Here is a 23,037-nt window from a genome sequence, read left to right as displayed (position 1 = left end):
TATACCTAAAACTAATATAATATTGTAAGTCAACCATACTCCAAGAAAAAAAAATTAAAATGTGATTAACAAATGGTCCTAGAGATGTAACATAAATCTGAATAAGAATTGCACCTGGGAAGTATAATTTATAGAAGTTCTACAAGGACTGGCTTCAACTGGCCATTATATACTAGATGATTCCCATGGAGACAGACAGTCTCAGACCATGAGAAGGTAGACTCAGGAATCCTGTTTGACCTAGGACAATTTCAAACCTGCTTTGGAGCAAACTTAATTCCTTGAATATCCTTGCAAACTAATTTTATCTTCCCTGGGGGATATTCTGAACCTATTTCAAATCCATGCTGTTTGGCTGTGGTCATCACTAAGGCTGACCCTGAATGAAGGCTATTTCCAAGTGTGAGATTCAGGCTCCAGTCCTGGGCCTAAACCAGTTCTCCATAATGTATCTTGTTGCCTTTCTTACCTGATACAGGTTGGCGAGGTGGTGGTTTGTTTTGATCAGAAACGGCTGGTTCACCCCTGGGTGGTCAACATCGTGGGCTGCTGCAGCCAGCAGTCCAAGCATGATATCCAGAGGCGTGAGGAAGCTGGCGAGCTGTTAAAAAACGGAGTTGGGAGATTGATTGGTGTGTTTCCCAAAATAGGCTAGCCTTTGTTTTGGCTAAATCACATGGAATGAATCATCGCATTAGTATCGTTTGGGCCTGTCATTCAGACCTTAACCTTCTGAAGCTGTCAGTAAGGTAACAGCGCCATGAAATTTCAGGAAAGAAGAAAGAACTGGGAGGAAAATAACTCAGCAACTCAAATTGCGTAGCTCTTCCAGGTGGCCTCCCTTCCTGCTGCTACTCTTGTCATGTTTTGCTGTTGTAATAACACTGCCTGTTGGCAACACTGCTCTCTATGGTGGGTGGGGACAGGCAGAGTCTAAGGTCAGCCTCGCTCCCAGGAAAGCTGTAAGTGAAGGAAAAAGCTGAAGCCAAAGCAATGGGCACATTAAAGAAATCACTTTCCTATTTCATCCCACATATCACTGCCACTTCTTTGAATATGAAATCAATAGTGGACTGAATTGCAAAATTTGCATATTTCTCCAATGTGTAATAGAGTGAGGCAATGTGTGAGAATCTGTTGTTTTTTCTTTTTTTTTTTAGGTTAGCTAAGGAAACAAGCAGGAAAATGGGAATCTAGTACTAACTTTAAATATACAACTGTGATATATTACAGTTTTCAAATTACTTAAGGATTAAATAAAAAAAAAACCTTTAAGGTATTTGGGATATTTTATAAGGATGAGGCATACCTAGTTTTGTCTTGGGAATGTCTGTGTATTTAGTGGTTGATGTTAAAACTGATTGAACCAAACAGAGTCTTGGACTGAGGTGTCATTTCCCAAAAACCCTAACAAAACTCATCCTATATGTGACACAGCTAGGTTTTATATGGCTAAGAAATGTTTAGGTTTTGAGTAACAAGCATTATCATCATGTTTAAAATTTTTGATTAATATATTGCATCTGGGTTTACTTTAAAGATGTCTTTGATCGACACAGGTTCTCTTGGGCTGGAATCGGGATGTCTAGTTGCCTCAGTAGGAAGTGGAACTTGGGTTTCGAGGAGTTTTAATTCTACTTGCTGATCAAAAAACATGAGCTGGGAGACTCTTCCTAGAAAAATTCAGTGCTGGTACTATGTGTGGCATAGTATCAAGGCAAAAGCAGCTAACTTTAGTGATTGTTGAAGATAGCTAAGATGCAGATTGTCATAGAGAGGGTTGTTTTTGTCCTAATGCAGCCTTGAAAATATATAAATTATAGAAGGGAACCTCTGAAAATTTACTTTCTTTCATGACTATTATACTTTCTTTCTTACTTACTTTCTTTCATGATTTCAGAGCTGATACTGAAACCTTTTTAAAATTTTTCTTTAAAAGATTTTTTTCGATGTCAACCATTTTTTTTAAAAGTCTTTATTGAATTTATTACAATATTGCTTCTGTTTTATGTTTTGATTTTTTTTGGCCTTGAGGCATGTGGAATCTTAGTTCTCCGATCAGGGATCAAACCTAAACTCTCTGCTTTGGAAGGCAGAAAAGAACCCTAACCACTGGATTGCCAGAGAAGTCCATGAACCCTTCATATAAGCAATTTATATTCATGCTATAAATGACTCATAACCCAGTTGCTCTGTTCCATCGGGCGATCTGGGGCCCTGCAGGTGGTTTACATGGCATTTTCAGAAGGCTGGGGGGGCAGCAGACTTGCCTTACCCTTGGCTCCTTTAGGTAGCAGTGCATGGCCTGGGTGACGTCAGCTGCATGAACAGCATTGTGATACGGGTTTTGGCTGTGGTAATCTTCTTGAACCATGACTAGGAGGTAAACAGATAACTCAATCAGCTAAAAACAAAACAGGACACAGAGCTCAGACTTATTGAAGGTCTCTTTTGCTTAAAAATAGCGGCAACTCCCAAATGCGCAGCACGGGGATGCCTTAGAAATGAACGTGGTGTGCCAGCTTGGCAGTTCTACTGGGCTGTTAGCGGAGAAGAGGGAGAGGGAGGAGGGAAGACAGGCTAGAAGGATTTGTGAGGCCCTTGGGATTCCTCACCACCTTCATAAATCACCCCTTTTTGGCATTCATGAAGGCTCTCATTCATAGGAAAAATAAATATGCAGGAAAAGGACAACTTTATTTCACATTATAGTTTAATTAAGTTTGCTGCCATTTATGAATAATAGGCCATAAAAGAGGCTTCCTTTTAAAAAGCCCTGCTGTCATCCAAAGATGGCTTTATCACTTAAATAACAAATACAGACCAGAGCAAACCTTGGGATTCTTCAGGTGGAAATTCATTGATCCAACTGAGGAATCCTTAGATTTATTTCTGTCTTATTCAGATCAAATGATTATCTTTCATGCCCTTCCAATCTAAGGACCAGAGTGCTCTTGATACCAGAGACATAATGCAATTTTGTTTGCAATTTACAGAAACCACTTGCCTGCTTCAGCTAATAACCAAGGCAATGCCTAAGATGCAATATATTCAGTGGGTATAGAACGTCCCGATTTTCGAGTGTGGCCATATTCTCTCAGCCCAGCCTATGACTATGGCTCTAGATTCTGGTGTTATTTCTGTCACTGACTGGCTTTTTCACACGCACTCTGGTGTGCGCACAGGCTCACAGTATCTGCATTCTCCCTCTTTAGACAAATTGAAATTATTTGGCTCCATTCATGGGGATTACTTCACTCAATCTCTCTGAACACAATTAGCTTGAGGTTATTTGCGTTTCTGGAATGAGCCTTGCTCTGGCTGCTTTCCAATATTTCTGTTGTGCCACATGAACGTTTTACTCAGCAGGTTTATCTTACTATTATATGTAAATCCTGGCTCTGTTACTTATGTATATTGGGAAAGTTACTTAACCGAAAGTTTCCTTCATTTCCTCCTCTATAAAGTGGGGATAATAATAGCTTTGATCTCAAAGGCATACTGTAAGGATGAAACGGGTTAATGTATGCAAGTTCTTAGAAGAGTTCCCAGCACGTGTAAACACCATATAAGCCTGGCTGCTGCTGCTGCTGCTGCTATCACCATCGCCATTATTTCATTCTTGATGTATCAAGTCAGCTTTCAAATTCAAAGCGCTGCCACGTGGCAAGTCAAAGAAGTCAGGAACATGCTAAGAGGCAGAGGATAGTTATTTGGTGACTAAACCTTTGCCAAGGATGGGGCTTCCTTGGCAGCTCAGTGGTAAAGAGTCAGCTGTCCGTGCAGGAGATGTGGGTTCGCCCTCTGGTCCGCGAAGATCCCACATGCAGCAGAGGAGCGAGGCCGGTGAGCCCCTGAGCTCCGGAGCCCGCGGGCCACAACTTCTGAGCCCACGCGCAACAACTACTGAAGCCTATGGGCCCTGGAGCCCATGCTCTGCAACCAGAGAAGGCCTTGCCCTGTAACTTCAGCAAAGCCTGAGCGGCAACAAAGACCCAGCACAGCCAAAATAAATAATAAATAAAAACATAAAAACCCTGCCCTGGGTAATTCACTGGAAGATAAATAAGCATATACATAACGTCAAATGAGAGCCGGGACTGCTTTTTGATGAAGAGTGACCGTGCAGTTGGGTGGAAAGATGGTGGGCTTTCAAATCCAACAGACCTGGGCTTGGATGGAGGCTCGGCCAATTACAATTTGTTGACCTTGAGCAAGTTACAAAACTTCTTTGTACGTCTCCTTATCTGTGGGCCAAATATTGATAACACCCAACTTGCAGAGTTACTGAAACTGTTAGAAATAACATACCCACAACACTCTATCTACAATGTGGGCTAGATACACAGTAGTTCTCATTAAAAAAAAAAGCCTATTGAATATTTCAACAACTCATGTCCAGAGTGGCATTATTTGAGGAGTACTTTGCTTGGGTTTTGTTAATATGTGAACAGATCAGTAACTTCTCTGACAGTTATCTGCTTTTGATGTTGTCTTTACATTGTGGTTGTTTAGTTGCTAGGACATGTCCCACTCTTTTGCGACCCCTTGGACTGTAAGCCCGCCAGGCTCCTCTGTTCATGGGATTTCCCAGGAAAGAATACTGGAGTGGATTGCCATCTCCTCCTCCAGGGGATCTTCCCGACACAGGGATTGAATCTGTGTCTCTGGCATTGCAGGCAGATTCTTTACTGTTGAACCACCAGCAAAGTCCCTGTCTTCACATAGCCTTTATATTTTAAGCCTAAGCATAACTAATATTTTTTCAATAATTTAGATAGATAAACTATATTTTAAAGTTAAGATGGATAATTTAAGACCAATATGAGGTCTTCATCTACCATGCTATGGTTCTTACCACTTTATATTAAACAGCATTGTAGACTGCCATTATTCATGAGAAATGGAGTAGAAACGTGGAAAAAAGGACTTACCTAAAAACCTGTGTAAGGTCACCATGTCTAACTTGAAGTGGTGGATGAGTCCATGGGTGTTGAAGAGGTGGCAAAGCAGTGTCACCAGGCTGTTTCCTATAGGAAAATAGTCAGTTGCTTTAATTCATTTTCATTACTATTAGAAAAATCAAGACAGACAATAGGATCCAAAATTTCTGTAATCAAAGTTCTCTGATAGGATCATTTCTTTTCCTCTTTAGATCTGAAATTATCCAAGTACAAAGGATATTATTATTATGATCTGGTCCCAGGTTTTCTCTTATTGCACAAGAAAAATTAACTCAGACATTTCCGCAATACCACAGGCAATGAAAACATTAAGTGTTAAAAGGAGTCTGCCTATGGCAGTAGCAGGGATACACACGCATGTGTGGGTCTCTGTGTGTGTGTATGTGTTTGTATGAGTATTTTAAAAAATGCACAGTTTAATGGTCACTGAAAATGTGTCTTGTTTCCAAATGATTCTTACATTTATAGGGGTATCTAACCCACCATATTTCTTTGAGCCCCTTTTTTGGGGGAGGGGCAAGAATACTTGAGTGGGTTGCCATTCCCTTCTCTAGGATATCTTCCGACCCAGGGATTGAAGCCGGGTCTCCCGCATTGTAGGCAGACGCTTTACTGTCTGAGCCACCAGGGAAGTCAAACTTTATTTTTTCTGGGCTCCAAAATCACTGCAGATGGTGATTGCAGCCATGAAATTAAAAGACGCTTACTCCTTGGAAGGAAAGTTATGACCAACCTAGGCAGCATATTAAAAAGCAGAGACATTACTTTGCCAACAAAGGTCTGTCTAGTCAAGGCTATGGTTTTTCCAGTGGTCATGTATGGATGTGAGAGTTGGATTGTGAAGAAAGCTGAGTGCTGAAAAATTGATGCTTTTGAACTGTGGTGTTGGAGAAGACTCTTGAGAGTCCCTTGGACTGCAAGGAGATCCACCCAGTCCATCCTAAAGGAGATCAGTCCTGGGTGTTCATTGGAAGGACTGATGCTGAAGCTGAAACTGCAGTACTCTGGCCACCTCAGGCAAAGGTTGACTCATTGGAAAAGACCCTGATGCTGGGAGGGATTGGGGGCAGGAGGAGAAGGGGACGACAGAGGATGAGATGGCTGGATGGCATCACCGACTCAATGGACATGAGTTTGAGTAAACTCCGGGAGTTGGTGATGGACAGAGAGGCCTGGCGTGCTGCGGTTCATGGGGTCGCAAAGAGTCGGACACGACTGAGCGACTGAACTGAACTGAACTGAAGCCACCACACTGCCTACTCTTCCTTTGGAAAATCATTCAAGATGAGATTTGACCATGAGATACTTTGTAACTCAAGTCAGCAGAGGTGCAAAACTGAAGCTACAATAACTTGTTAAGCATTCAAGAAATATTGTTCACTAGACAGTAAGGACTTTGAATTTTAAAAGCATTATAAGAGTTTATGAAAGACTGAAATGGACTAAGAAAAGGACTGGTATCTCAAATGTAAAACTATGCATTGCTTAAGCACACTCGTCCAGGGTATCTGATTCTATGTGTTTTTACAGCTTTCATTATCTTCGAGCTATTTCACAAGAATCAAAATTTTAGATAACCAATATCATTGCAGACGATTCTTGTCTGTATACATGAAAATGAAATTAGAGGGAAATACAATTGATTTTCCCCTCCCAGTTTCCCAGCTATGGACAAATTCATTTCAGCATTTCTCACTGCTTATATATGTGTGACTCTTCGAATTTTCCTTTGAACTAGCTGTAGCATTTTACTGAATCTGTAATTAATTTAATTAAATAAAATCATTGGCATATTCATTTCATATTTTTGTGAGTTGTGATTATACTTTCTTTTTAATAAAGACCATTGAACTAATTCTTTTGTTCATGGTTAATTTCATGTACTGGTCCCCATCTCTCAATTGACTTGAGCAAAGAGAGACACAAGATTATGAGATACATCCCTATACGGTCTAGCTTTCACAGTGTAAAGCTCATTTTCAGGCTCTCCAGGTGGCGCTAGTGGTAAATAATCCGCCTGCTAATGCAGGAGACAAAAGAGACTTGGGTTCCATCCCTGGGTGGGGAAGATCCCCTGGAGGAGGAAATGGCAACCCACGCCAGTATTCTTGCCTGGAGAATCTCATGGACAGAGGAGCCTGGTGGGTTACAGTCCACAGGGTCACAAAGAGTCAGACACGACTGAAGAGACTTAGCATGCATGCACACAGAGTTCAGTTTCAGGGTCTGAGGCTGTATCTCTCTCCACTGTGTGTTGTTTGTCAGGAATAGAATGGTGAGAAAACCTTCTGTAATGACTTAAAACACAAGCCTGGTATATGATGAGTGTGTGCGTGCTGGCACTTCAGTCGTGTCTGACTCTGTGCAACCCTATGGACTGTAACACACCAGGCTCCTCTGACAATGGGATTCTCCAGGCATACTGGAGTGGGTTGCCATGCCCTCCTCCAGGGAATCTTCCCAACCCAGGGATAAAACCGTTGTCTCTTACGTCTCCTGCATTGGCAGGTGGGTTCTTTACCACTGGTACCACCTGGGAAGGCCATGGTAGATGATGGCCAGCATTAAATGTGATGTCTTTTACTGATTCCCTATTATCAGATTTGTTTAATGGGCAGTTAAAAATACAATAGGATCTTATTATTTTCTTAAGAGAAACCTCTATAGGCACAAGAATTTAAAAAGTGGAGTTAATAAGAACTTCACTTTTCCCTTCAGCTGCAATCTATGTTTCTATACTCTATCCTCAGCGATTATTTTCTTCTCATGATGCCAAGCATATCTGAACAATACCTGCAATGGGGCAGACTCACTCACTCAATAAAAGTGCAAAACCATTGGCTCCAGTAAGAGGCAGGACTGATCAGATATGCTTTTATGTTTCTAGTTTTCATCAACTAAGAACAAATGACCTCCTTTTGCATGTGGCTGGAGTATTACACAAGGAAAGATCTAATCTGTGCTTTTTAAATGCCTTTGGAGTCATCAAGACCAGAAGGAAATTGTATTAAGATCTGAAGTCTAAATTCAACCCTTATTCTTCATCTGAACTAATTTCCCTTTGCCCTGGTCCTTCTAGAATGGCTGTAGATTTATGAACGTGGGAAAAGAAAGAAATAAAGAATAACAGTGTTTAAAAATAAATTTTGTTTTTCACAAAATTAATCCCATTTTACGGTGTGTACTTTAGTGAAAATTCTTTTGGGTGACTTACCGTTTGTCAAGCGATCAAACAAGAAAATGTCAAAGTCCCACATTCCCACTTTGGAGAGCATGTGCTGAAAAGGCAAACAAAAAACAGTACTCAGATGAATCATATTGGAGACCCAAACATTTACTTTGAGACACAGTGAATTAAAGAATTAAACAGTTGAAAATAGCAGCGTACTACTATCTATGTACAACTGGTTTGTAGTAAAACAAATCTTACTCCACTCCCTAATAATAACAGTGTTAAAGGGACAGGCTCCGGAATCAGACGGCTACAGCCTATGACAGACGTGAGTCTTACTGTCTGTGGTACCCTGGGCAAATTGCTTAGCCTCTCTGTACCTATTTTCTAACACATTACCATGTGCAAAATAGATAGCCAATGGGAATTGGCTGTGTGCCTCAGGGAACTCAAACCCGTGCTGGTAATGACCTAGATGGGTGGGAGGGGAAGGGAGGTGGGAGGGAGGTTTAAGTGGGGGGATTATCGGCCTTTGTCCCTGTGGCTGCTTCATGTTGATGTTTGGTAGAAACCAACACAATTCTGTAAAGCAATTATCCAAAAAAAAAAAAAAAAAAAAACCAAACTAAAAAAAGAAAACTATAGCTGATAATACTATTGCTTTGGAGGGCTGTTGTGAAGATTAAATAAGGTAATATATGTAAAGAGCTTAGAGCAGTGCATGCACATAGTAAAGCAGGCATGATAGACCGTGGTTAAAATTGTAGTTTTATAGTCTCTACCTAGGGGAGGAGGTTTACAGTAACGTTAAAAAAAAAAGAAATCTAGATGACTGATGAGCATATTAGTCGGCTCAGTGTGGACTAAATGTGAAATTAACCACTGTCACAGACAGGAAACTGAAGCGTGGGCAATTGAAAATATTGGGTAATTTAAAGACCTATCGTCCGATGTAGACTTATTGTCCTACTGAATAATCTTCCATCGCGTGAATTATACCCCGCTTCGTTTTCCATTCATTTCCTGGCACACAAATGGGTTGCTTCCTCCTTTTGGGTCTTGTGAATAACGTTGCTATGAGTGTAGGTGTACAAATATCTGATTCAGTCCATTTTCAAACCTTTGGTTATGCCTTTTTGTTCTTTGTGCTGTGTGGCATTTGGGATCTTATTAATAGTTCCCTGATCAGGGATCAAACCCGTGCCCCTTGCTTTGGGAGCACAGAGTCTTAGCCACTGGACCACCTTTCTTTTGAACAATACCTCCTGCTTAGAGTTAGATGGTGTCAGAGTTGCAGTTGCTGACTCTCCCCTCACTGTAGCTCCAGTGACTGCCTTCCTCTCCTCTCATGGGCCCTGCTTCCGCTGAGGACCAGCTCTCTTTCCCCACCTCCCATTGAGTGGTCTCCCTGTGTCTTATGATAAAATCCGAAGGCCTCATCGTGGCACACAGACTTCACAATAGCATCAAGAAATAAAGGGACAGTAGGTTTTGGGTGAAGTCCAGTTTAAGTGCTCTTTTAATCCAGGTCACACAATTCTAAAGGCAGAGCTAAAATTTGAGCTCTGGTATCCTGATTTCTAGCCTGTTGGTTCTTCCTACATCTATCTCAGTGTCTTTCTCGGGAGAGGGCTGCTGAGACGGGTGGCATCTCTGAGAATGCTGTCAGATGCTCCAGTGCTGGAAGCCTAGCTTTGCTCTGCTGCTGGAGCTTCCCTGGTGGCTCAGAGTATAAAGAATCTGCCTGCAAGGCAGGAGCCTTGGGGTTGATCCTTGGGTGAGAAAGATCTCCTGGAGAAGGGAATGGCTACCCACTTCACTATTCTCCTCTGGAGAATTCCAAGGACAGAGGAGCCTGGTAGGCTACACTGTGGGCTCGCAAAGAGTCAGACATGACTGAGCAATGAACACTTTCACTTTCTCACCAAATGAAACGACCAACCAACCAATCAACCAAACATTCCCTCTATCTCAAGACCTTTGGCTGTTTGAAGGAGTGATAATTATTTTCTTTTTGTAGATCTAATGTTGGAAATTAGTTCTTCCAACTTTACTTGCTGCTTATTTCCTAATAGTACACACCATTAGAATATATTTCTTATTGGTATATAGATGGCACAATATTACCTATCATGTGAACTATAAAATATTACCTTTGACTTCTGTCTAAACTGAGGCAATTTATTCCTAAAATATAAATTCCTTTCAGAGTTTGGGCTAGAGATGACCAGTGAACTTTTTTTAGATTGTCCCACACTATATTTCCACCCTTTGTTGGATCAGTGTATTGCTAATAAAATTGTCAAATCATTAAAAATTTGAATAAATTAAAATGTATAAAAAAGACAATGCACTGTACTGATAGACTAAAGTGGAATTCAAAGTTGGTAATTACTGGGTTTATTTCAGGGTAGCTAGTATGGGAAGACAATGGGTTAAAACATTTAGTTATTCTTTGATTGGTAATCAGCCAGTCCAAAATTTTGTTTTACTTGTGTGTGTGTGTGTTACTTGCTCAGTCATGGCCAACTCTTTGCGACCCCATGGACTGCAGCCCACCAGGCTTCTCTGTCCATGAGATTTTCCAGACAAGGATACTGGAGTGGGTTGCCATTTCCTTTTCCAGGGTATCTTCCCAACCCAGGGATCGAACCTGGGTCTCCTGCACTGCAGGCAGATTATTTACCAACTAAGCTACAAGGGAGACCCTTGTTTTACTTCCTGTTGTGCAGAAATGTTTTGCACATTTATAAAAATAAAAATAGCTGGCATGTGCTAGGTATGAGTCTATTAAGCATGCAAACATGCTTTACTTTATTTAGTCCTTGTGCCACCCCTATGAGGAGGGTGCTTCTACTAACCTCGCTTTATATTAATATTTAAGGAAAAAGCCCAGATGTGTGGAGTAACTGTTGAGCGTCACAGAGCCCCTCAGGGCCCCGAAGTAGGACTCAAAGCGAGGTGCTACCAGTGGAGGTAGGGGAGGTGGGAGGGTGGGGGGAGGCACAGCCTCTCAGCCACTGGGCTGGTATGAAGCGACAGAGGGGTTACTAGCTCACCCTTGCTTGTCCAAGGTAGTCTTCATCCAACAGGTGGAGAGGGGCTTGTGGTATAATTCCACGAAGCAGCCTTGATGCATGGAAGTATCTCTGAAAGCTTAACAATCTTTTCACCTTTTTCTTGGTGCCAATTTCCCCTGAGTGTGTTGTATCTGTGGAAAGCAATCAAATTCCGAAGTTACACATTTAAAAAGCCCTATTTTCTCCACTCTGTAAAAAATAGAGTGCATTTTAAAGGAGAGAATCCCAAGAGATGCTCTCAACGCTTTCTTAAATAGAGACCATGTAACTCTGCATTTGAAATTCTTTTAGAACAAGAAAGATATTTCTGATATGTTACATTCATTAAAAGGAGATATTTCTGACTAATTTTGGAAGACATGAATGTGAATCAAAAACCTCATTTTCTTATTAACAACGTTAGTAAACTTAGTGAGTAAATTTACACACTTCAGGATGCATTTAAAGAACAGTTATGCTTTTAATTCTTCTATACAGGAATGGAGGTTCCAGAATTTAGAACAGGTTCTCATCCTACAATCTCTGTAGTCTGATGGAATCCTTCACCTGATTAGAAGAGTTGAGAATACACTACCTTGGACCCGAGGAAAGGTTTCCTAATGTCCCAGGAACATTGGCAGCAAAGGAATTAAAACTCTCAGCACAAGAGTGACCTAGATTCTCATGACATGAAGCAAAAAGGGTGTTTATTTTCTAGCGGAGTATATTCTCTTTCACTGGTGGCCATAAAAATCTGATCCTGTCAGTAGAGATATTTTAATACTCCTATCACATGTGCCTTTTAAAACTTGACTGTTGACTGTCCAGAAATACCCCAAGCACATTATTTGAATGTCTGTCAAGGTATGTTTCATCTCAGATGAAATTCTATCAATCACTCAGCCACAGGAGTGATGTCTGCTGCCAAATTTAGATCTGGAGTCAACTGAATGGTCCTAGTAGGAAAACATACAGTTCATACATAGAGAAATTTTGGTTCCTCTCATGCCTCCTCCCATGTACCCTTTTCCTCTACAGAACTCAAAAATCACAGTGGATATTGGAAGCAGAAGAATAAATGGAAAATGACCCTTTTACAATGTGGCGCTCCCCAAGGTCAGGGAATGACCAAAATCAGAAAGTTACTTGGGTTTATTATGCATGCAAAGACTTAACTCAGGGCACACAACACCCACTGCTTTTTGGAAATGCCACCTGATTAAAATTCTTTTCATTTTCAATTGGTTTTAGATTTCATGTGTGGGGAGATGTAAATAAGACCATAAGGAGGTAAGAGCAGTGAACTGAAGTTGGGTACTTAGGTGCACACCAATATTAAATGTGGACTCAGTTCTACTGATGGGTTCTCACTCATTTCTGTTTATCAATCAAAGTACAGGTTAAAGTGGTTCATTCATTAAAAAATGTTTTGAGGCAATTCTCTGATGGTCCAGTGGTTGGGACTTGGCATTTTCACTGGCAAGGTCTGGGTTCAATCCCTGGTTGGGGAAATAAGATACTGCAATGAGTAGAATGAGGCCACAAAAGAATGTTTTGAGTGTTACTAAATGTTACTAAGGGACAGGCACTGTTCCAGATGCTTGGTGAGACCTTTCAGTTCTAGATCCTCTACTGAGCAAAATAAAGACCCCCCGTCTTCAAGAAGCTTGCATTCTAGCCAAGGGAGATAGAAAATAAGCAATAAACAAAAAAGAAGTAATTTATAAAAATGGGTTAGAAGCTGGTATGTGCAATGGGGGAAGAAAGTAAAGCAAAGGACAAGGGATAAGGAGTTCTGTGTTGGGGTAGCCAAAGTTGGCCTCATTAGAGGCTACGATTTGATCAAAACTTGAAGGACATGAAGGAGCTGACCAAGCAGGTATCTGGGGAAAAGCCTTTCTTACAGAGGGACCAGCTCAACTCATTCCAGAGTGGGAGTGAGGCTGGGATGCTGGCAGGTAGAGTGAGAGAAAAAGAGGAGAAAGAGATGTGTTCATACAGCAAAGTGGAGGTGTGTGTGAGAATTTTACTCTGAAAGCCATTGCAACAACTTGGGCTCTACTCTCAGTAAAATGTGGAACCACTGCAAAGTTTTGAGAGGAAAAGTAATATGGAAACACAGCATTTAAAAAGGGTCACCATGGCTTCTGTATTAAGACAAGATTGTAGCAGCAAACTTTTGATGCAGTGAGATCTGTTTTGAGGCTACTGGAATAATCTTGGCAAGAAATGATGGTTTGGTTAGACCATAGAGGTAGTCATGGAGAGAGGTGACGTGGGGGGATTCTGAATACATTTTGAATATATTTTCAAGTTTTTGGCCTGAATAACTGGGGGAATGGAGCTGCCATCATCTGAAATGGGGAAGGCGGAACAGGTGTGGGGTGGATTTCAGCTTGATACGTGTTGAATTTGGATGCCTATTGGAAATTCAGGTGAAGATGTCCAGTAGAAATAAGTGGATATAAAATCCAGAGCTTGGGGGTGAAGACTGGGTTTGAGAAATACATTTGGGAGTGGTCAGATAACATTAACCCAGGGGCTGTGAGTGCAACACTCACAGTCAAAATTCATTGAACTGTGCCCTTAAACAAGCATATTTTATTGTGTGCTTATAAGCAACAATATCCAGTAGCTACTAGCACATTTAGCACACACATTTTGTTATTTAAATACAATTTATCTCTAAAAGGAGCCAGATAACCTTGGTGAAATGTGCGAATCTAGGACTGGGGCAGGCAGAGTACAAGATGAACTGTGACTTCTTGTAATGCTAGAAAATAAGGGAGAGTTCAAAAAATGACGGGCTCATAGAAAAATGACAGAGGAGGCAATGTGAAAGGGGTCTTTCTGAGCAAATTTGAAACTCAGCATGAATAACAGGAGAGTGGATTATAAACCACTGACTAAAAAAAAAAAGACTCCACCAGTCCATAGTAAGGACGTGAGTAAATAAGTAAATAAGAGAAGAGAAAGCTCTGACCAATAAGGTAGGAGAAACAATGAGTTATTAGTAATAACAACCTTTATAGTAATAAGTGATTCAGGCCAGAATCATTAATAGATAATAAAATTAAGTAAAAGCAACAGGATAATTACATAGTGTCAAAGTATCTTTTCACAGGTGACATTAATCCGAAAGAAAACATGGATAGTTTTCTAGTGGACAAAGGTACAGGAGGTGCCATCTTCACTAACTGTTCAAAGTTAACCTCACTTGGCATAGGAGAAGCTGATATCTTACTCTGCCTGACGTCATTCACTGAGAACACATCACCTGTGCAGTGGTCCTGCCCCAAAGGTACATCCCACCCCTCTAAAGAGGTGACATCAGAAAAACCCAAACTGAAGCATATTCTTCAAGTAAACAACCTGTTCGAACTCTTTTTAAAAATTAATTAATTAATTTTTAATTGGGGAATAACTGATTTACAATATTGTGTTGGCTTTTCCCATACATCAACACAAATCAGCCACAGGTATATATATACCTCTGTCTATACTCTTAAAAAATATCAACTTCATAAAAGACAAGGAGAACCCAGGTATTGTTTCATAATAATGGATACACAGATACAGTGTGCTTAATGCAATGCATGGCTCTGAACTGGATCCTGGATCAAAAAAAAAAAATTCCATAAATGACATTAGTAGGACAATTTGTAAAACTGGGATATGGACTTCTATATGAGATAATAATATTCTATCTATAAATGCCTTGACTTTGGTGATTGAACTGTGGTTACATGGAAGAATCCCTTGTTCTTAGAAAATACATGTTGAAATATTGAGGGATAAAGGGGCATGATGTATACAACAAATTCTCAAGTGATTAGGAAGAAAATAGCAGCAAGGCAAATAAAGCAAAATACAACTGGTGCATCTGGGTAAAGGGACTACGAATTTTCTTTGTTTTGTTTTCACAAATTCCCTATAATTCTGATGTTATTATATAATAAAGAGTCCAAGAAGAGAGAGAATGGGAAGGGAGAAATCTGACATAATGACATGGAGTATATTCAGCTCTTAAGGAGTTTTGCCATCTTTGGGAGCAAAGAAATGTGGTGATATTTCTATATAGAACTATATAGAATGAAATCAAGTGTGTCAGTAAATAAATGAAATTAATTATTTCTGTGTTATGTATAAACCTGAAAGGAAATATCCATACAGTGGTCTATTCCTTTTTTTGGTAGTCTATGAAAATCCTTCCATTCTAAAATACTAGAAGAAAATCTCCCTTGTGGCTGACAGTATGCCTGTGTTTACGTAATAGAATCAGAGGCAAACAGCTTAAGCTTGGATTATGGAAATATGGCACAAACATAGCAAATTGAAATTGTGGATTGTTTCTTGGTAAACTTCCATTCATCTTTCCATGTGAGATAATATTTTAAGCAGATTCGCAACTAAGATAATGGCACTTGTTACATACAGTAAATATAGGTGGTAAGAGAGAATTTCTGGTCACCAAAATTATCATTTTGACTAAAATATTGCCAATCTCCTGATGCTATGAGCTGAGAAGCCATTTTTGCTTTAAACGAAAGAGGAAAACAGCAAGAGTCTCTCCTTATTTTTTTTACCCCATAGTCAAAGTGGTGATAGTCTATGAACATGACAATATGTATCTCTTTCAATTTTTATTTTCATTTTTGATATTTTTTGTTCTTAATTTTTATTTTGAAAATATTATGTTAAAAATGAAATAATTACTGAATTATTTGGTACCTTTAAATAAATTTAATTAATTAAAAATTTATTAAAATAAATCTATACATAAAACCTTCTCATAGTTAAATTTTTATGGTAGTGCGTGGGTTAAAAAATACATTAATAGCATATAACATCATTCATCATGAGAGTGTCAAAGTTTTGGAATCATTTGGTTTAATGTGTATTCTTTATTTGTGAAAATTCTTACTTATTGTCTGAGATGGGCAGGTAGGTATCTGCCAAGATACAGTATTTGTTGGTGGCCAATATTTTCTAAAATACCAAGGCATGTCATAAGTATCCATTTAGCACTGCTCTCTGGGTTGTTCTTTAATATATGAGAGAATAATTCAGAAGTGATACTGGGTGACCATTTATGAAAATGATAAAGTTTCATTTTCTCACATGAGGACATTCATAAAGCTAAATGAAAAAAACTTTAAGGTAGCTCTCTTGAAGAGATTCAATAATGAAAGAAAATACATTTATTTTAAAACAATATTAAAACTTATTTATCAACTGTCATTTAGGGAGCACTTTGTGCTGTGAGATAATAAAATAGAAAACTAGGATATAAACTGAAGGTATAGTTGGGAGAAAAAATTCATATAAAGAACAACCTGTGAATAAATTACCATGTTGTATAATAATCCTAGGTATTGGCTTTGGGAGCGTCGATATGTGTTATACAGTTATTAAATAAGAACTGACACATTTGTTTCCAAAAGGACTTTCAGTGAGTAGCATATTTTTGTTTTGATTAGTAGGAGTACAGTGACAGGCATTTCTGGACAGAAATTTAAATGGTTGGCTAAGCTAAATTTGGAAGACAGCTTCATTAAAATCAGGCTTCCCTGGTGGCTCAGATGGTAGGTAGAGAATCTGCCTGCAGTGCAGGAGACCTGGGTTCGATCCCTAGGTCGAGAAGATATCTTGGAGAAGGGAACAGCCACCCACTCCAGGATTCTTGCCTGAAGAGTGCCCATGGAGAGAGGAGCCTGGCGGGCTATAGTCCATGGGGTCGCAAGGAGTTGGACACGACACTTTCAGTTAAAATCAGCTTGCAAAAATTTAAAGAATCTTAACAAAGTGTGTAATAATAAAATACTGGGTTTATTTAATACTTTTATAGAATTAAAAAACTTGATTTAAAGGCATTCACAGCTATCCTAATGGTGCTTTCTGTTTGGATTTTGTAGTTTAATGGGCTATGGGTCCCCATATTCTCATTTGGAAGTTACAAAACGTTGCTCCAGAAGGCCTCACTGTCTAATCTATGCACGCATTGACTCTGACTGTGAAAGTCGTTTTCTGCTTGCTTGTTCTCTTACAAATTTCACAAATTGTACATATTAACACATTTCTGCACTATTTAGACACTAATTTTAGGGTTATGAAGTTTATATTGGCACTGCTCATATGGTAATTTTCAAATTTCACAAGCTGGGATTGGCTTAAGTGCAAAAAATGTTAATAAAAATTATTTTCATTTTGAGTACCTTCTCTATGGCATCTTCTCTTTACAGGGGCTGATACATTTTGGTACTAGGAGAAATCTTAAACCTAGACAAAAATATCTGGGGTTAAAGAAAAGCTATAAGCTCACCTATATGATGAGGCTGTTTCTGTCAACTGTATACATAGTTCCTGCAACAATGTCTGTATCTACTATCAGGTTTAAAAAGCCCATTTGGGTTTTCCACACCATCTTACAGAAAAACTTGAACGACCTTTTTGGCCAACCCAATATTTTCAGAATTTGAATAATTAGTAATTGGTGCAGAGGTAGCTCCGGTGGTTCTGAGGAACAAAGAATGCTTTTATGTTTAAGTGGGAACTTGCTTCTAGCAAACATGGAGACTCAACTTCATAAATTTAACATCATCACTTTCAGAGCACTAATTCTACTGAATATTTAAAATAATATTATTAATAAAATCCCACGATCTGATAATTGTTGTACTAATAATTATAATACTTATATAATTATTATACAATGATATAATCACTATGTTATAATAATTATAATGAAATTCCTTGCTGAGTTAGTGGCTATTCAAATACTTTTCATATTCTTCTCTCACAGAATTTTAATATGTCTTGTACTAAAGAGATAATGGTATAAACTTATTACTCTTCAAGGTTAGAAATCATCTTATCAAATGTTGTAACTCCTTGTATCTAGCGTATAATCTTGCTAATAATGGAAGCCCCATACAAAGTTTGTTGTTGTAATTTGAATGAATTCTTTCAATTAGTTTATAGAAACATGATTATCAAATGCCATTTTAAAACAAAAGCTGATTTGTAAAGTGTATGATGCTAAAACTTACATTTATACACTAGCTTTTGAAATCATTTTCTCAACCCCCCAAATGGAGTTCCAGAGATCAGGTGTTTCTGCCACTGCCATTTCCCGTGACTGATCCCCACTCTAACACTGTGCCCTGTGTGATAGCAAATTTACTCTTATTTACACATTTGACTTTCTTATTAGACTATAAGGTCTCAGAGGCCAGATTCCTGGTAGTTTTCTTTGAAATTTCACATTATCCTGCAGCATATAGGTGTTAAATATATGATGATGGCATTAAATAATTTTGCTCTAGTTCTAAGCTCAAGAATGATTGAGCCTTGGAGAAATCAGGTTGAAAGTCTAGTTTTAAATATGTGGTTTTAAAAAAGATGAAAAAAGTTAATTAGTGTGATTTTAGGAGTCCTGAAACACAACTAGCAGCTTTACAGTATAACACTTCTTTTGTATAGCCAATTCTGCCAGTTTGGGATTCAGGATTTCTGCAAAGTTGGAAGGTTAGTGCAGTTATCCAGGATGGAAATTTTCTTGAAACCATTCATGAAGATTTTAAGATTGAAACAACCTATGCTAAAGTGCAGTTGCCCTATAGATAAAATTTTTAAGTAGACTAATGAAAAAAACCTAGTAAAGAGATAATATGTAGAAAATAATATCAATGTATTTAAAAAATGTATAATGTGGACTTCTAGTTTTCTTGACAAAGTGCTAAATGAGACTAGTGCTCAGTTCAACCCACAATTGAAGTCTTAAACACTTCAATCTATTTTCATGTGCTTTTAGCAAATTTCATGGGCTTCCCAGGTGGCGCTAGTGGTAAAGAGCCCGCCTGTCAATGCGGGAGATAGAAGAGATGTGGGTTGAGTCGCTGGGTTGGGAAGATCCCCTGGAGTAGGAAATGGCAACCTGCTCCAGTATTCTTGCCTGGAAAATTTCAAGGACAGAGGAGCCTGGTGGGCTACTGTCTATGTGGTCACAGAAACGGACATGACTGAGTGACTGAACACACACATACACAGCAAATTTCATAATTTATAATTCAGACTGGGCTGTAATGACTTTAGTCAAATCCCAATTTTCACAGATTAGTATCTCTAGACATTAAAGTCTCCATTTCTTCATAAAAGAACCAGATGCCAAGAAATCTTTAAAATATAAAAACAATATTATGATATTGATACATGATATATATAGAAAGCCCTAAAGACTCCATCAAAAAACCCTTTCAATAATTGATATTAGTGAAGTTGTCAGATAAAAAATGAATACACGAAGATCTGTTGCCTTTCTATACACTAATAACAAACTATCAGAATGAGAAATTAAGAAAATGATCCCATATACAATTACATTAAAAAGAATAAAATGCTGAGGAATAGATTTAACCAAGGAGATGAAAGATCTGTATACTAAAAACTACAAGACATTAATAAAAAAAAAACTGAAGACAAATAAATGGAAGGATATTCTGTGCTCATCAATCAGAAGAATTAATATTGTGAAAAATACTACCTGAAACATCCTACAGGTTCAATGCAATTCCTATCAAAATTCCAGTGACATCCTCCATGGAAATAGAACAAAATAATCCAAATATTTGCATGGTACCACAAAAGAACCTAGATAACCAAAACAACCTTGACAAAGAACAAATCTGGAGGCATCACACTGGCTGCTTTTAAACTATTTTACAAAGCTATCGTAATTGCACGGTATGATATTGGCGCAAAAACCGACAAATAGATCAGTGGAACAGAATAGAGAGCTCAGAAATAAACCCTTCACATATATGGTCAATTAATTTACACCAAAGGAGCTAAAAGTATATAGTGGGGAAAAGAGTCTCTTCAATAAATGGTGTCGCCATTTGTAACAACATGAATGGACTTTGGGGGCATTATGCTAAGTGAAATAAATCAGTCAGAGAAAGACAAATGCCATGTAATCTCTCTTACATGTGGAATCTAATCTGGGTCAGAAATACAGAGAACAGATTGATGGTTGCCAGAGATGGGGGTAGGGGTGACCAAAATGGATGAAGAGGGTATTAAATATTTTAAAAAAGAGAAGAACAGAAAAGAGAATACTATGTCTATTCTGGTCTTTCAAAAGTCATCAGTGGTCATAAATGACCATATTTGTTTATTTTTCCTGTACATATTACCAGCGGTCAGAAAATGGCACTTAGAAACTAAGGACAAACAAAGATATTACTTGTCCTATAATATCAAGTGTGGAGACTGTCCTCACATGGGTTGATATATATTTAAGACAAAGTCAGTACAAATGGCCTCTGAAATGCTAGAGCAATTTGATTGAGATAAAATAGAAATTAAATTCCTTAGCATCTGGGGAATTTTCTAAGGTCTTGAACAGGAAAATAAGAAAATCAGTTGTGATATCCAAAAACAAACAAAAATGCACACAACATAACATTAAGAATAATAAAATCACCAAAAAAAGGGAAAGGAACAAAAAGAAAACAAAACTAAACCAAAAGAAAACTCATCATTGCCTTAAAATTTAACTTGAAGTTGGAAAATCAATTTGAGTTAAAAGGAGCTAAGTTATTTTAAGTTTCCTAAATGCAGGTTCTGAGCAGAGATGTAGTAAAGCCCCATGTCGTTAGTTCTTCTATGTACAGCAAATACTCACGACTTCTTGATGGCTGTCACTTGAAGAAGAGCTATGCTTCAACACTGCCACTGAGTGGGAGGAAGTGGGGGAAGAGGAGTTTTTAAGGCAAAGAGAATTGTTTCTCTAGTTCTACTTTTTTAACATGTTTACTTTTTTTAAATTGCCATTTCTCTTTTATGCTCTTGACAGTGAAGAGAAAACCAATATGGCTGATATGAGTCACAGAATAGAATGAACTCTTTCCTCAGTTCACTGTACCCACACCTGCTGCCTCGCCTTTAGAAAACGTGCTCAGAAAGTGTTGAAGAGGGTCAAAATCCTTGTCCTCCTCAACCATCCAATGCACTGGTTTATGGCAAAATGCGCTGTTTCTAGTCTATTATTTTGCCTACCCCCAAATCCACTTCAACCCATGGATTACGAATCTCTAACTTCCGGGGTTCAGGGATAGTTGAAAAACTATTTCCTTTTTGTAAGGAAGGAAAAGGCTTTAAAAATTAGCTCTTAAGATTTCTCCGGGCAACAGAGAGGTTTTTCAAAATCTCAGTTTGAATGAAATTTAAATGAATTAGTAAGCATCAAATTTCTTTAGTTTAAAAGGAGAAATATGTGCCAGGCACAATGTGGTTTTATTGAACCCTCCGCTTCTCAGTGCTTGAAATGTTTAGCAAGTCCCAAGTTTTGAGGGCAATGGTTTGTGGTGAGCAAATTGAGGTGACCAAGCTTTTAGTTGACTCTAAGTCTCCAGAGGTTTAAAAACTGCTGCATTAACTCTCTAGTTCCCAGCACATATTTAAAATAAGTGTGGTCTTTTATCGGAGCTATGTGTTTGACTTGTTATATTTCACTATAAAAATTCCAGATGTGTGTTGTAATATACATCTGCTCCTTGCCTTTCACTCCGTCCGCTCGTTCTGCACCCCCAACCCGGGGGAGTGGAGTCATCCTGATTGTCTCCAGTTGTCCCCTCCAATCACTCTCACCTACCACTGACAGATTTATTTCTCAAGCACAACGCCTACCATGTCAGCCCCCCTGCTTCAAATTCTTCAGTGGCTCCCCAATGTCTACATAGTTACATTTATACTATTTTTCTGGTATTTATGGTCCTTTACAATGTTGATGACAACTTATTTTCCCATTTTTATCTCCCACCAGTCCCCTTGCAGATAAATAGGTCTCTGTTCTGGCTGTTTTTTTCCCCTCCCAAGTCCCTCAAGCTTCTGTATGATTCCCACACTTCTCAGCTGATTACTCAATTGATTACTATCTCCATCTATAGAAATGCCATTAACCCTTCAATAGCCCACCTCAAATAGCCCAGTCAGATGTGTTCAGATCCTCTGTGAGTCCCTCTAATGGTTTGCAGTTGGGATTGGAGTAACTGGTGTTCTTAACTCCTCTGCTCGTTGCTGCGAACACTACTATAAGCCCTCTTAGAGGAGGACTATGTGGGTGTCGATAGTGGTAAAGAATCTGCTTGCCAGTGCAGGAGATGCAAGAGACATGGGTTCGATCCCTGGGTCAGGAAGGTTCCATGGCGTGGGAAATGGCAACCCACTCCAGTATTCTTCCCTGGAAAATCCCATGGACAGAGAAGCCTGGCAGACTACTGTCCATGGAGCCTCAAAGAATCGGATATGATCGAGCCCACACACATCTGTATAGTGTGGTGGTTGGCTTAAAAGGTACTCACTGAACAAGGGAATGAAGGGATAGGTGATTATTTATTATTACTTTTAACCATTTTAAAAGATCAAAGTACAGTTGATTTACAATGTTGTGTTAGTTTCCCGTGTTCAGCAAAGTGATTCAGTTAGACACATATTATATATCTCTATCCTTTTTTCAGATTCTTTTCTACTTAGATTATTATAGGACACTGAAGATCTGTGCTATAGTTCCCTGTGCTATACACACAGGTCCTTGTTGTTTATCTGCTTTATACATAGTAGTGTGTATATATTAATCCCAAATTCATACTTTATCTCTCCTGGTCCCCTCCCATCCCATCTCCTTTGGTAACCATAAATTTGCTTTCTATGTCCATGAATTTATTTCTGTTTTGTAAATAAGTTCACTTATATCAGTTTTTAAGATTGCACATGTAAGTGATATCATATGATATTTGTCTTTCTCTTTCTGACTTACTTCATTTGATATGATTGACTCTAG

General features: G+C 38.8%; 1 protein-coding gene across 5 annotated transcripts in view; it reads right to left on the bottom strand.

Moving 5' to 3' along the window:
* The window catches only part of PDE7B (phosphodiesterase 7B), a 344,516-nt gene that overhangs the window by 38,550 nt on the left and 282,929 nt on the right, over positions 1 to 23,037 (bottom strand). For all 5 annotated transcript variants that reach the window (XM_043888459.1, XM_043888462.1, XM_043888461.1 and 2 more), the window contains 5 exons: positions 11,196 to 11,347; positions 8,179 to 8,242; positions 4,935 to 5,030; positions 2,276 to 2,376; positions 470 to 601 (listed from right to left, as the gene is read on the bottom strand). In XM_043888459.1, the coding sequence (XP_043744394.1) occupies positions 470 to 601; positions 2,276 to 2,376; positions 4,935 to 5,030; positions 8,179 to 8,242; positions 11,196 to 11,347 (545 nt within the window). The remainder of the gene's footprint in view (positions 1 to 469; positions 602 to 2,275; positions 2,377 to 4,934; positions 5,031 to 8,178; positions 8,243 to 11,195; positions 11,348 to 23,037) is intronic.

The sequence above is a fragment of the Cervus elaphus genome, chromosome 26 (genome assembly GCF_910594005.1).
Source record: "Cervus elaphus chromosome 26, mCerEla1.1, whole genome shotgun sequence".
Classification (NCBI taxonomy): Eukaryota; Metazoa; Chordata; class Mammalia; order Artiodactyla; family Cervidae; genus Cervus; species Cervus elaphus.
The sequence above is the reverse complement of the archived record's forward strand: the minus strand, read 5'-3'. Positions and strand labels throughout refer to the sequence as shown.